Source organism: Phalacrocorax carbo, chromosome 14, assembly GCF_963921805.1.
Source record: "Phalacrocorax carbo chromosome 14, bPhaCar2.1, whole genome shotgun sequence".
NCBI classification, from domain to species: Eukaryota; Metazoa; Chordata; class Aves; order Suliformes; family Phalacrocoracidae; genus Phalacrocorax; species Phalacrocorax carbo.
Genome location: NC_087526.1, coordinates 294,674 through 309,163, shown reverse-complemented (window position 1 = coordinate 309,163; position 14,490 = coordinate 294,674). Strand labels below are relative to the sequence as shown.

Here is a 14,490-nt window from a genome sequence, read left to right as displayed (position 1 = left end):
AGAGGTGGAAGAGTCTAGTTTGCCTCATAAACATTCTGTAATTAAAGCATTGTGACCTTCAGCTTGCAAACATTATTTCCTGATCCTTACATTGGGACAGCTTAGGCAAGAGCCACGCAAAAGAGTTCTCCCTCTGGATCTAGACTGCTTTAATAACGATCTGCAGAGCTCAGCATCACAGATTAAAGAGGGATTACTATCATATTAATAAGTTTTTGGTCCTTGCTGTAGACTGTCAACACAAGGTACAAACTGTACCACTTACTGTGCCTTTTCTGGGTCACTACTTTAATTAGAGGGAACGGAACCTCCTCTTTCACACATCAAAAAGGTTAATATGCCCATAGATACTGATAAATCAGAATGCTACTGAAATCCACTGCATTAATACCAATAACAAGTTTAAGAGTTCTTTACATTTGTTTAGAGATTAGGTCTCTGAACCTTTATGTACCAACAACTCAGTTTTCAAATAAAGGGAACCATTATTTTTTTTAGTATTTATTCTGCAAAATTTTCTATGTTCACATAAGTTCCAGGTTTACAGCAGCTTATACTGCACTGTCTTTAGGTTACTGTATCCTATTATACCTCTGAATATCATTATGTATTCAGATGTGAAAAGTATTCATACACCACCACTTTTGTAAAGGCAAGTTTACGTCAGGCAAGAGGGTGCTTCATTTATCCCAAGTAGATCACTTCCTTATTGCTAAATTAACTTTCAATAATGAGTGGTCACTTATACACACACACACACACTCACTCTGCGTATACCCTGCACAGGCTGCTCAGCCCGTTAAAACACAACACCTGTATCCAGGGATGCCCCACACTGGCTGAAAACAGAACGCACCAGAACCAAGCTGATATTCTTACCTAAGCAGCCGCTGTTGTATAGCATCCCACGAGTCTCGGCGGTTTTCATCCACATACATTCGAAAGAGTATTCTCAAGCAGCAAGCCAAGCTGCTGGTCTCTTGTTTTAAGAGATTGGGTTTTGATTTACCCTTGAACCCTAAAAATCAGTTACACATCAGGAGAGAGGGAACATCCGCATTCATAGTTACTAGCCAAGAAGTAAAGTTTATCAACAATACCTCCACTAGTGAAGAGTTATGATTTGTCTGGATAGTATTTCCTCCTCCTTGACTTTGACTGAGACCTAATCTATTTATAAATATATTTAACTACTGTAATACTGACTGCGTAGCTCTACTTTAATCAAAAAAGCAGATAATTTAGCAAACAGAATTATTCTCAGGTCATCAGGGAGGAGAGAGTAATAAAAGCATGCAACACTGTCAGATTAACCGTAAAGAGTATTGCAATGGTACACTTTTCTATCTCAATAGCTGGATTGATAAATAGAGTTCAGTATTTTTATCAAACTAAAAGCCTTACCTGCTCTCCATAACACAGTTCGCTGCTCATAATTTGAATTAAAGGCTTTTGAAAATGAATGAGACTCTTGCAGACAATCTAGTAATTTAAAGAGGTGATGTGAAGACATATATTTATACATTCCTTGGTCTTGTGTGTCTATGTGGATATCTGCATCCAACGCATCTCGCTAAAGGGGGGGAAAAGCAGGGGGAATGGAGAAGTGTCAGCAACATTCTTTTTATGTAAGCTTAAAGAGACTTTGATACTTCACAGACCAAACACCACTAACTCCAGATTCCATTTTTAGGTACAAGTGCACATTACAACACATCAGAATGGTCCTGTCAAATATCAGAGTTGTACTCTGATCATCTCCCTGTGCTCGGCCCTGGGGAGGCCCCACCTCGAATGCTGGGCTCAGGTTTGGGCCCCTCGGGACAAGAAGGGCCTGGAGGGGCTGGAGCGTGTCCAGAGAAGGGCAGCGGGGCTGGGGCAGGGTCTGGAGCACAAGTGTGCTGGGGGGCGGCTGAGGGGGCTGGGGGGGTTTAGCCTGGAGAAGAGGGGGCTGAGGGGAGCCCTTCTCGCTCTCTGCAGCTGCCTGAGAGGGGCGGGAGTGAGGGGGGGGCTGGTCTCTGCTCCCAGCTGACAAGCAACAGGACAACAGAAGATAACCCTTGGAGTTGAGCCATGGAAGGTTTAGGTTGGATACTAGGAAAAATTTCTTCACCAAAAGGGTTGTCACACATTTAACAGGCTTCCCAGAGAGGTGGGGGAGTCACCATCCCTGGAGATATTTAGAAGACATGTTACTGTAGCACTTAGGGACATGGCTTAGTGATGACTTGGCAGTGTTAGGTTAACGGTTGGACTGGAGGATCTTAAAGGTCTTTTCCAACCTAAATGATTCTATGATTCTTTTCAGTAGGACATTTTAAAAGAGAAGTTCTGGTAGATCCTAGTTATTCATAAGAACAAGGGAAGAACCTCCCTTATCAAGGCATAAAAAAAGCCACAGCAATACAATATAGAACATTTCTTCTCCTCTAGGAGCTGACTAAGTAGGTCTGTTGAATTCTGAAAAGCATGAAAATGAACCACAAGTCTAGTACAAGCTTAAATGTTGCATCGTGTAGAATTTCCCCTTCTTTAGCTAATGTCAAGTTTCTTTAAAATTGGTCAACATTTTTAGCTAATTTCATTAGGAATTTAACTATACCATTCCCAAAACACTACCTGAGTGCACTAGCCCAAACTGCTAGCCTAGGGCTTTATTAACATAGCCAAGCAAGAGCTACCTTGCAATATTCCCTAGAATCAGAATTTTCAGGGACAAGGGCCTATAAACACCTAGAGTCTGTGCAAAGCCTCACACTGTGGCTAAAGAAAGACACTCAGGATAAACAATAGAAAAGAATGCTCTCAAAAAAACAAAACAAAAGTTCTTGATGAGGGTGCATTTATTATAAAGACAGGGATAATATTGTTAAAAATAATGGTAATATAGTAATAATAATCCAACAGGCAGACTGCCAGGAAACACTGGAGGCAGTCAAAAAAAAAAAGATCACAGCCTAACAGTTAGGAGCCACACATTCAGGGGAGAGCTGACAGCTAGAAAAAGGAAGAGACTATATACTCTATTTTGAAAACATGCTTCAGAGCATTCGATAGTCTGTATTTCACTGCCACAACAAGGTTATAAATAAGTCTAATGGTACCTGAGCTGCAGCCATGTGCTCAGCGTCTTCTTTCTTGCTTGTTGCTGGATAGAACACTATATTATCAATGGTCTGTATCAATTCCAGCTGTACCACACACTTTATAAGGAGGCCAGCAAATAGTTTCTGGTCTAATGAAATGGAGTAACACAAGTTTCAGAAGCAAACTTATGACAATTCACTTACAACAGGCTAGCAAAACACTACATTACCATTAGCGTTTTGATATTTAGTGATGCTGTGAATTATCTTATAGAAAAATCTCTCTGCAAGGCATAAACACAAGTTGTAAAGGTGCACCCATGTTTAAGTGCTTAACAACTTTCTCTACAGAACTACAGAAGTGGACTAAGGGTAGCTATAAAAGTTCATTTAGTCAACTTGCATGTTTTCCTTACTTGTATAAGGACCACATTTCCAGCTGTCATCTGTTGGATTTGAAAACTGACTTTGTCCTCTTTCTGAAGCATTTTTATCCATGCTGCTTAAAGACTGGTGATCTAGGTCTATATCCTAGAAGAGAACGCAGAACAGTTCTAGCAATCCAAAATACTACCTACCAGTTTTCAGATGACTTCGCCAATCTTAGATTCAAAGGCTTCCTGCATCCATTCTTTGTATCTCATTTTACAATGACACCAAACACAAGCTAATGTCAATTCCAGTATTTGTTGTGAAGTGTATTTACTACAACAAAAGATTTCATAAGTTAACCTAACATGCAACCCTTCAAGTTACTTTGCCGAAAAGAATTAACTCTTACCAAGTGTTTTTCAGCTGAATCTTCCTCCATTCCTGCAGGCCTCCACGTCAGCAAGCTTCACAAAGTTAAGAGAAAGAAGTAAATATTGTTGCTCTGCAATCAGGTATTAGGAGGGGAATTAAATTTATGAACTTACACATGAGGAATAGTAGTTTTGAAGATTTCTAGCATACAATTGCATGTCTGGCCCCAGACTTCAGGGCTGAATTTCTGTCCGTTTAGGATTACCAGGTTTTCTAGGCAGTTTGTGCCTGATCGCGCCAACTGCTCATTATCTGTGAAATAAGTGTTCCATATTTATCAACTTCTGCAATATCAATGAAAAATCAAGCAGTCTCTATTAACGCTCCATTAAACATTTTTACCAGTATTGTTAAATGCACGGTACCTGACCTTAAAGCCTACACAGAAAATATATTACAATAATATCAAGCTTAGGAACCTACTGAATAAAAAATAGTGTTTAAAAATAGACTTCACGAGATCAAAAGCCAAACAGGGAAGACAAAGGACAGGAGAGTAGCAGAAGGGAAGCATACAGTGAGACAAAGGAAGGAAAAGCACCAGTTAGAAACTTATGATTTCCTGCAAGGTAGTCCCCCCACATTCCATGTTAGAAATTAGTTAGAAATTAGTTAGAGTTGGAGCCCAAAAGAAAAAGAAAAAATCAGAACGGATACATGTGTACATATATATACACACACACGCATGTAAGTAAATGAGGTATTGTATCCACGCAGCCAAATGGAGAAAGGTTGTTCGCAGAAGACTAACACAACTCTTTAAAAGCTTTTGCTCTGTCACAATAGCACCACAAACACATTATAAACACATTAACTGATTAAACAGAATGATGCTCAAATTTTTAAGATACCTCCTCCGTCTATTACATAACATATTGTTCTAATAGTAGTTTTTATTCAGTTAACTTCCCCCTTCTTAAGTAACAAGCATTTAAAAAACCACATTATCAAAAGATACAAGTAAGTAGGCTACCTTGTTTTACACACCAGTGTAACTGTGCAAGTATGTCAGGAAGAAGGATCTCATTTAAAGCTTCATAAAATTGCGTAAATACATCACAGATTGCATAAAGTGCATGGTTGCATGTAGTGGTCATCCATTCAGATTTCTATGAGGAAAAAATGAAAAGTCTGTTTTTATGTGGGTTTTCCTATGATGGTAGCGCTTGGCTTATGCATGGCTGTTCCACAAAGGACTCCTGAGGAGAGGAGTAGAATTTAGAAAATACGAAAAATCCTCACTACTGCAGATGTCTTGTCAGAAGCATTTAGTTGGCCACATGAATACTGTTCAGAAAACGATACATTTTCAAGACAAAGTCAGAATATTGTCCTTGGAAATATTTGAGACAGACAGAACAGACAGATCACTGGACAATAGGACAAGTTCCATACATGCCGCAGAATACAACAACATATCACTATGTTCGGGGCAGAATGGGGTGGAAATACACTGACAAGACAAACAATACAAACTGTTGCCTTGACTGAGTTCTTAAAAAAACAACTCCAGTGTTTGCTTGCTTTTTGGTTTTGGTTTTTTTGGGGGGTTTGTTGTGGTTTTTTTTGTTTGTTTGTTTCATTTTTGGTTTTACCTCTGTTTGTTGTTCAGGGAGTTTCATATTATCAAAAATCCGAAACACAATTCTGAACAGATCTTGCCACCAGTGCTTTTCAAAGGTATGGCCATAACTCTTCATGATTTCAAACATCACTGTTAAGCCTCTACAAACAAGCCCAAACAAAGGAAACGATGTTAAAATGCACACCTGTAATCTCCTCACTAGCTGAATTAAAAAAAAAAACAAGCTGTATTACCTTGTTCGAACATCTAATTTGCAACGATTGATGATACAAGAAAGTTCAAATAAAATGGGAAACCATCCTCTGACCCATACTCTGTCCCCAGGAGCAACATTCATGTCATCACTTGTGTATTCTCTTAATACCTTGGAGATGGGCAGGAAATAAATATAAAAAGAAAATCTCAATAATTTTTAATTCTGACAGATTTAGATAGTACTAGTGGCACAGTCAGACTTGAAAAGTTAGCCTTCTATCATAACAAATCCTGTAAAATGTAAGTACAAATCTGAGACATCTATTTGAAAATACTGGAAAAAATTATGGAAAATAAATACTTAAATCTGTTTTACTTAAGTCCTGATAAAGGCTTTACAAGTTAAAGAGCTTTGGACTTTAGGAAGCAATTTTAACAGTGACAGGCAGCAATTATATTAATATAGGTCAATAAGGACATCTAAGTTAGGCATCAACCAGTTCTACACTTTTCTGGCATATTGGAAACAGCACGCACATCTTGCCATGTTAGCACGCAACTGCAATCTACCTTCAGGCTCTTTTCAGCAAAGTCATTATTATACTAATTAGTCACATAATAGACTGATGTAGATAGATATGCATGCTTGTAACAAATTTACCCAGATATAGTTAGGGTGACTGAACAAGAAGTATCGTTTTCCACATCAACCTACCACTATTAAAAAAAAAAAAAAAAAAGACTATTTCATTCAGTTATTTCCAATTTGGACTGATGAGACTTAATTTTTTAACTATTCCTAGTTTTCTGCTTACATAATACCGAAATGCCTCCTAATTCTGAGTAAGCTTTTAATACAGACACTTGCTGCTAGGAGACTGATGTTTGAGTCTGAAAGCTCTTAGTTACAGGATTAGTCTCAGTTTACAGTAGCAGATAGCATAAGAATAGACAAGGGTAGAAATTAAAAGCAAATACCTGCGGTCTTTCTGAAACATATTTTGCACAGTACCGAATAAGTCTAATAGCCTCCATGCTGGTGTCCGGAAATGCAACATTACAGGCAAACTCAGAAAGACATTTTACTGCATCCTGAAATGAGTCAATTGCTGCTGGAAAGTGCTGTTGAAAAATATTTGCTGTGAAGAACAAATAAATACGCTTTTTAAAATTTACTAACATTGAAATTTATAGATAAATTGGCATTGATCTACAGATGTCAGCCATCGTATACCACAACCAAATGGACAAACATGGAAGTACCAGGTCTTCTAGGATAAATATGGTTCTCTATCTTCCCTTGCATTCTTCCCATCCCACCCCGCCACCCAAATTTGCCAGCACCACATTTTCTCAGGTTGTAAAATTACCAGTTTTATAATCTAGGATTATTTCATGGCTTCTTATATGGTTCAGTTTCCTCCCACAGCACATGCAACCCAAAGCTCTTAAAATATTTTGAGAAATAACCGGAGTGAAGCTTGATGATAGCTTCCCTGCTGTGAATGAAGTTACCCTAAAAAAATTTACCTAAATTATCTAAGCCTGTCCATATTCCGTAGCAAGAGAGGAAAAAGCAGTTGAGATTTCAGACTTCAGGGGCAGACTAAATACAACACAAATCCAAAACATACAAGCTTTTCAACAAACTACAATTCAAGATCTGTGCAATTCAAGTTTGTAGAAAAGTTTTATTACTCTTTCCATTTATCAATACTGTCAATAGCTCTTTTCTTCCATGCTATTTAATGGGAAGAGGGTAGTTTCAGGACATTTAAAAAGAAAACTACAATCAATATTTAAGGTCCATTTCAAGAACATTTGAGTTGGTTGTCTTCCTCCGAAAGTGGCAGCAGTATGTTGTTCAAATACACTTTCAGAGCAGGTAGGCTGCACGAACTAAACTCTACAAGCAGACACAGATCAGCATCACAAGCTTTAGGATCCCCACCATACAATACTGAATCAGCACGGGAGTTTCTGAAATTTGTTCTTTAATCCAAAACAACTTGTTTTGACAGAAGGGGCAACACACACACTTACTGAATCTACTCCAAACCTCACAACTCTATAGGAGGATATCTATATCTAGTTTTTCCTGCCCTTAGCAATCAGGAAACTTAATGGGTAAGATCTAGCTGCAGACTTCAAACACTCTGGCTGCAATATCTTGTGTTTATTTACTTGGAAATAAATAAGTCTTATTCAGATGGGCCTTTTAAACCAGAATCACAGCAGCTAAGCTAATTTGGGTACTCGCATCTGTCAGGCATTACTTACTAACTATGTGTGCTGTAGTTTGAAAGGCCAGCTCCACGATATTCCCATCATGGTCTGACGCTGCTTGATGAAAGACTGCAAAGATATTCTTCCAGCCTGAACGAATATTACCAGCTTGAGAGTTCACCATCTGAGCAATACAGCGTATTACCATGTCACGAATAGTTGCAGACCTTAAAAAAAAGAGAAAAAAGAAAAGAGGGAAGAAAGACACTCACAGGTGTCAAAATTTTACACTGGCACAAAGTTTACACGACAATCTAACCCACACCAAGTAACATCTTTAAGACTAAAGCAAGCTAACAGAAATTGCAGTGCATCATACCTGTTTTTCTTCATAATATGTTCAAAAGGCCTTAGGAAGTCTTTCTGGAAGCGGAAGTTGGCTAACTCTCCCTTCTCAAGGAATTTCATCGACAGCTGTCTTAATGAGTCTACTGCAAAAATGGCAACATCTTCATTAGGGTTACACCCAACCTAGAAGAAAAAGCATATTTTCAAATGCTTACCAGCTAACATATTACTTCTATGAGTCACAAATTCATCAAGTTTCATGTCAATCCACTAAAAACCACTAACACATTCTAGTTTTCAGATATTTAGAAGATAGGGGGCTACTCTCAGAGAGGACTTAGTCATTTGATCCATCTAAACAGACCCATGAATTTTCCATGCAAAAAGTGCAGAACTATAATGGCCAGTCAAAAACCGACTTAGGTTAAAACACCCCCACCCAAACACACTCCAGTTTCCTAAAGAAAATAACTTCACTGTTCCCAAATCTTCTGTATATGTTTTAAAGGAAAACTAAATTGGCATTTGATCAGAAAGATAAGACAATGGCATAAAGAAAAATTACAGATACAACATCATATAATGATGGGATTAAAGATAATTTCCATTTATATTTATGTACTTTAGATTTTTAAATAGGAGTTTCCTTTAGGTGCCTTTAATAGATTTTTGTTTTTAAATATCGCAACCTCCACCACCAAGAAAATAAAAGGAGAAAGCTGATTAAAGAAGCCCTACTATTCATGTATGTTCTGTAACTCGATTTTAAAAAAATACCTTATTGAAGTGATCTCCAATCACGTGCCAAATCCTTGACCACTGCAGCCTAATGCGATTCATGTTATAATACGATATCTCCACTATCTTCTGCAGGCTGAACATGCGTGGATGGTGTGGGGAAGCCAGCTCATCCATGGAAACAGCACACAGCCATCGGACAAAGTCAACTGGACATTAAAACACACTACTTAAGTTTAGGACGTTACATGGTAAGAGTTCCTGTAACCCACCAAGTGGTCAGCATACATACCTATTGCATTTCCATCCAGCCTAGTTGATCCTGTAAATATCCTATGGAACAAAATAAATGAGTGCAGGTTTAGCTGCGCACCCACGAGAGTCAGTCACATCTTAGTGCTGTAGGCAAACGTCAGGACATCTCCGAGAGGTACTTTGCAGTCCTGCATGCCATGAACTCTGCAACTGTTTTATTCTCGCTCCTTGGCAGCAGTTCATGTCCTTCTCCTAGTCTAAGCACTCCCTTCCCTACTGCAAGTCATGGTCACCATGCTTCTTCCCTGCTGCAGGAAACAGGCACAGGCTCACGTTTTCACCCATGACAAGCAGTGCTGGGACACTCATTTGGGTGACAGTGTGTTAAGTTTCATAGGGAGAATAAAAAGACATTAAGAAAGCTTTGCTGCAGGACTTCACTGGATGCCAGGCACCTGCTTGACCTTTACACTGTTCAAGAATATTGTTCAAGTTGTGGCCATCAAAACAAGGAGCAGAAAGACTATGGATGCACCATTGTCCTTTCTTCCCCTTCAACTGTCAGAAACTTGAGAGAACTTCAAGATCACTGATCATGGTGCAGACAGAACACTGATAAATGGAGAATGCTCCCAAATCTTTTAGACTTTGATATGATAATAAACACATTTATGGTAAAATAAATACCACAAGTCTGAATACGATTCTACAGACTTGCCCGTTAGTTTCAATAATTATAAAAAAGTCCCCTTCCAACACATGGTTTGAGTCAGAAGCATATCTTTTAGACAACATTTTAGAAGGACAGAAGAGAAAGATAATGATTTGGACAAGAATGCAGTGACCAATGAATACAGAGCTGAAGAACAGCAACTAAAGAAATGCTGAAATAGTGAAGTTCACAAGACCAAAGAAAATTGCATGATTTAATAGAACAAGGGCAATTATTCATTTTGGATACCTGTCCTATTCAGGTTAAATCAAAGAAAATAGAAGAAAAAAAGAAACCCAAATACACTAAGTACAGACAGATTAGCTATTTTTGTTTTACAGATCTGTCTGATAATTGAGTTTTAACTTAATACTGTAATACCAACCTAACTCTGTCCTACTCCAAAGAAAAGGCATAAAAGCCACATGAATTCAGATGGGGCCCCTTCTCACAATACACTATTTATACTGTTATTTATTGACAGTCTTTTGTGACTATTACATGCCTAAAGATATACACTTATTAGGTCCAGAGAAAGCATCTAAGTATCAGCATCTTTCCCACAAGAAAAATTGGCCTGAAGAACAAGAGTCCCTGTCAGAGTCTGCAAATAAAGTGAGGATGGTCAGTAACTTCATCTCATATTTGCCCCAGAAAGAGATTCTCAGTACCTGTCTACTGCTACCACTACACTCTGTGAACTGGTCTCTCCCACGGACTCCTGAATGCTTGCCATGTGCCGTTTGTCAGCTCCACTTCCAACGAGGTTACCTGCAATAAAAGCCATTAAAACCCTGTATTTAGCATCATGAAACCGTGACTTTATGTTAGCCCCAACTTTATACGGGTATACAAAGACAAGCTGACTACTGCTTCCAATTAGCTTGTAATTTACTTGGACCAGATGGTGCCTTTGCCAGATCTGTGCCAGATTATTACAAAATTAAATATCCAGTAATAAGTATGGGGCTCTCTCCCCAAGGGCACTGTGTTTTGACCATCATGTTTATTAAGTTAAGATGATTTAATGCTTTTAATAAAAATTGGATATTATAACATATTATTTTAAAACATCAACTTTAAGTCAGATACAAGTAGTTACTGCTGGGCACACCTCTGTTATATTCAGCATCATCGCTGTGTGTAGCATCAGCGCCAGGATTTTTTCTAATTAGAATGTTTCCATGATGGTTTTCCAAAGATTAAGACAACTTGCCTTGTCCCTCTAATTTACAGCTTAAAATTTAATATTTGTTTCTTGCACATAATGCAGGAACAATAGGAACTGGAACAGCAAGCCCAACATACATAGATAAGAAACTCCTTTAGAAAACCAATCCTTGATCACTGAAACATCTATTAGTTCCTAAAGATAAATGCCTTGTTTTTACAATTAAAAACAGAGCATAAAAAGAAAGAACTGATAATACCAGTAACAAAACCATGACTTAGTAAGTATGGCAAACAGTTTTGACAACAACATGTTCCAGCAAATAAATCTGGAGGAGTTTTGTTAAATAGCTTACCCTGGTTACAAAGTTAGAACATATTTGGTAACAACTAACACATCTTGAAATATACAGTTGCATTTTTTAATGTTTCATTAACCCAATATAGCTTCCTGTGGAAGCAAGTAAATATATCTTAGTATCTTATAACATTAAGCTTTCTTAGCCATCATACTTCACTCATATGTGCATCTTTGTGAAGTCCAAGATTAGTGATCTTACCTAATCCCAAGCCCATAAACTCTTCCCCTCCAGATGCATAGCCTTTAATGCTTCCTTCCCTTTCACGCCCAGAGCCAGATAAATAACGAGTTTTCACTCCAGTTCCTATAAGTTGTGCTAGTTCCAGCTGGCTAATACATTTCAAGATCTAAAACCAAAAGACATTTAAACATTGTGTTTCTGGACAACCTTATATTTTTATTCCTAACATTTACATTGATAAACTTTCCAGGTTCTCTAACCTTTAAAACAACTTTGACAATGATAACAGTTTTGATGTAGCCGAAACATTACCAATACAATTGCAAATAAAGTTGAGTGATTCATTCAAGATCACCAGCTGCCATGAATCGTTCCAATATGAGAAAAACAGTACCCAAAAATGTAACTTGGATCTGTAAGTACTAGAGCAAACCTTTTTACTAACTCTCACAGCATCAGCCTTCAAAAACTACAGACAACTTGGAGGTGATCTTCGGGAGAGTTAACTGTCCCAGAGAGATGAAAAGACTGAATTATTGCAGCTACAACTTTGAGTAACGATGTTCCAATGCAGACAGTGAAAATGCCAAAATCGTGCCTTGCCATTAGCACAAAACTGACTATCTCTTCTTTCTTAGTCCCCCACTGCAACATTCCTTGGACTGGCATGAGCATTTGTGACTGTATGCTGCAAGTCAGGTCCAAGGCATTTGTCAGCTAGAGAACCTTTTGGTTCATATTATCATGAAGCCAAAGACTATTGCCAGAGAACGTAATGCAGCAGGAGTGTCCCTTTTAGCAGCAGCACAGATTTAGATCTGATTAGAGAGCTCCTGGAAAACATGCTTTAAGAAAATACGTATGATCCCAATAGTCTACACTTACCTATCCCCCACCAGGTTATTTTAGCCTTAATTTTTCATGTGATCATGGTATAAATGTTGCCAAAGTCTGCACAGACAAGCCTGGACCTGTGAGCTAGAATATTTTTGTTTACGTGAACAAGAACGCAATGGATTCTGTGCAGAATTCTCTGAAGTCAAATGAGATTTTAACACGGTTTTTATTCCATATCAAAAGCATCTAGAAAAAGTTACAATATTGGTCAAGGTGTCTGTAGGGTCTGCCAAAAAAGTGCACTGCATTATTTTATATATATATATATATACACACACACGCGTGCACACACACATATATAAAAACCACTAACAAAATTATGTCCTCGCACCCACATTTTAAACAGGGTTCTGACACATGCTGGGAGCTAATGCAGTTACTGAAGGTTGACAGCAGAGGAACAAAATCCTGCAAGTTTTCAAATGACAACGCTGTTGCACTATTTAAACTAGTGAAGTTTTACCTCATGCCAAGAGTTCGCAAGATAGTTGCCATCTGTGTGAGCGACTGTAATCAGTGTCTTAATGGTATCTATGTTCTTCTGTTTCATTTCTGTAATACTGGAACTGGCAGTCAACAAGGAAAAACGAGCAAGGGCCTGTACATAAGCATCTCGTTCAAGCTACAAGACAGAGAAACAAGCATTGTAATCAAGTCCCTGAAGGGCCACAGAAAGCTGCTTGTCCAGCATGCCTACACAATTTTCCTCCTATGTATAGCTGGCACTATTAGAGCACTTTCCAGCTGAAGGAGAGTAGGAGGCAATTTAGCAAATGCTCTTAGTAGAAGACTCAGCAATAACAGGAAAGCAGTGTTGAAGAAAAGCTTGACAATATCAAGATCTTAAACTAAAACAAGATGGTAATATTTAGTTTTATCATTTCAAGAAATTAGATGAGACATTTCATTATTTATGTGTAAGTTTAATTTGTCATCTCTCTCCCAGAGCCTACACTGCCCTTCGCAAGCCCCACGCTAAGTCTTATACACACCTGCATTCCAAAGATACAGGCTATTCTAATTGCACATCGTATTCCTTCCAAACAAAGGGATGCAACTTCTGTGTCATCGCAGTTCTGCAAGCCAACGCTGTAAGCTGCCAGCAACGGAGTCCATACAAGCTAAAGGAAGGAAGGAAGGAATCAACTTCAGAAGTCTGTTCGTTTTAGCCCAAAACACTAGGCAACCAAAACCAAATATATCCAAAGAGTCCACCTGTCACACTACCTAATCCTTCAGTGTAATTTTCCACATTTTTCCATGCTTAAAACTCTTAGCAACGAAGCGATAAGGAGAACTTCACACTCACTTTGAACATAGGTCTGACATGATCCAGATGAGTGGCGCTAGTAAAAGGAGCCTTTGCGTGGCTTACAGCCTCCATGAGGGCTTTAGCTGTTTTAGCCATTTGTTCCATCTCCAAGTTGTACAACAACCTCCGCTGCTTCTCATTAGCTACACCTAAGGGGAACACCACACAGTTGCATCGGTTTCTCTTTTTATAAGAGCATACTCCATGTCTTTGCGTTGAGCTCCACAAAATGTTAAATAAAGGTATTGCAAATGAAATCTAAAGATAAAAATCTTCCAGAATGTTAGAATTCAGGAGGCTGTCATAGGCTGCAAGCAATGAACTCCAGCACTAAAACCCACACCCCAACTTAAGACTTTACTCTAGACAAAATAATTAATTCAGCCCTTTATGGTATGCCACGTGTTATGACCTAATCATTGGAAGTCAGACAGGCATACTCTATTAAGTCACTCTGCCTGTAAAATGGATGGAAAGTCCTTCTTCTTCAGCTGACATCCTCAAAACAAAACTAGCCCTCACCAACCTGATAAATTAATAACTTGAAGTTTCTTATCCTATAAGAAAGGTGGCAACTTCAGTTTTCAAGCAAATTAATTTCATTCCTGTTTTGAACTGGG

At 38.4% G+C, this 14,490-nt stretch overlaps 1 protein-coding gene across 2 annotated transcripts in view; it reads right to left on the bottom strand.

Annotated features, from left to right (window-relative positions):
- ARFGEF2 (ADP ribosylation factor guanine nucleotide exchange factor 2) overlaps positions 1-14,490 on the bottom strand; it is a 52,942-nt gene that overhangs the window by 5,445 nt on the left and 33,007 nt on the right. For both annotated transcript variants that reach the window (XM_064465161.1, XM_064465160.1), the window contains 19 exons: positions 13,868-14,019; positions 13,551-13,679; positions 13,022-13,180; positions 11,680-11,827; positions 10,621-10,720; positions 9,275-9,315; positions 9,022-9,191; positions 8,276-8,427; positions 7,951-8,123; positions 6,649-6,809; positions 5,709-5,839; positions 5,486-5,615; positions 4,864-4,999; positions 4,004-4,142; positions 3,868-3,922; positions 3,503-3,617; positions 3,105-3,235; positions 1,405-1,573; positions 880-1,018 (listed from right to left, as the gene is read on the bottom strand). In XM_064465161.1, the coding sequence (XP_064321231.1) occupies positions 880-1,018; positions 1,405-1,573; positions 3,105-3,235; positions 3,503-3,617; positions 3,868-3,922; positions 4,004-4,142; positions 4,864-4,999; positions 5,486-5,615; positions 5,709-5,839; positions 6,649-6,809; positions 7,951-8,123; positions 8,276-8,427; positions 9,022-9,191; positions 9,275-9,315; positions 10,621-10,720; positions 11,680-11,827; positions 13,022-13,180; positions 13,551-13,679; positions 13,868-14,019 (2,530 nt within the window). The remainder of the gene's footprint in view (positions 1-879; positions 1,019-1,404; positions 1,574-3,104; positions 3,236-3,502; positions 3,618-3,867; positions 3,923-4,003; positions 4,143-4,863; positions 5,000-5,485; positions 5,616-5,708; positions 5,840-6,648; positions 6,810-7,950; positions 8,124-8,275; positions 8,428-9,021; positions 9,192-9,274; positions 9,316-10,620; positions 10,721-11,679; positions 11,828-13,021; positions 13,181-13,550; positions 13,680-13,867; positions 14,020-14,490) is intronic.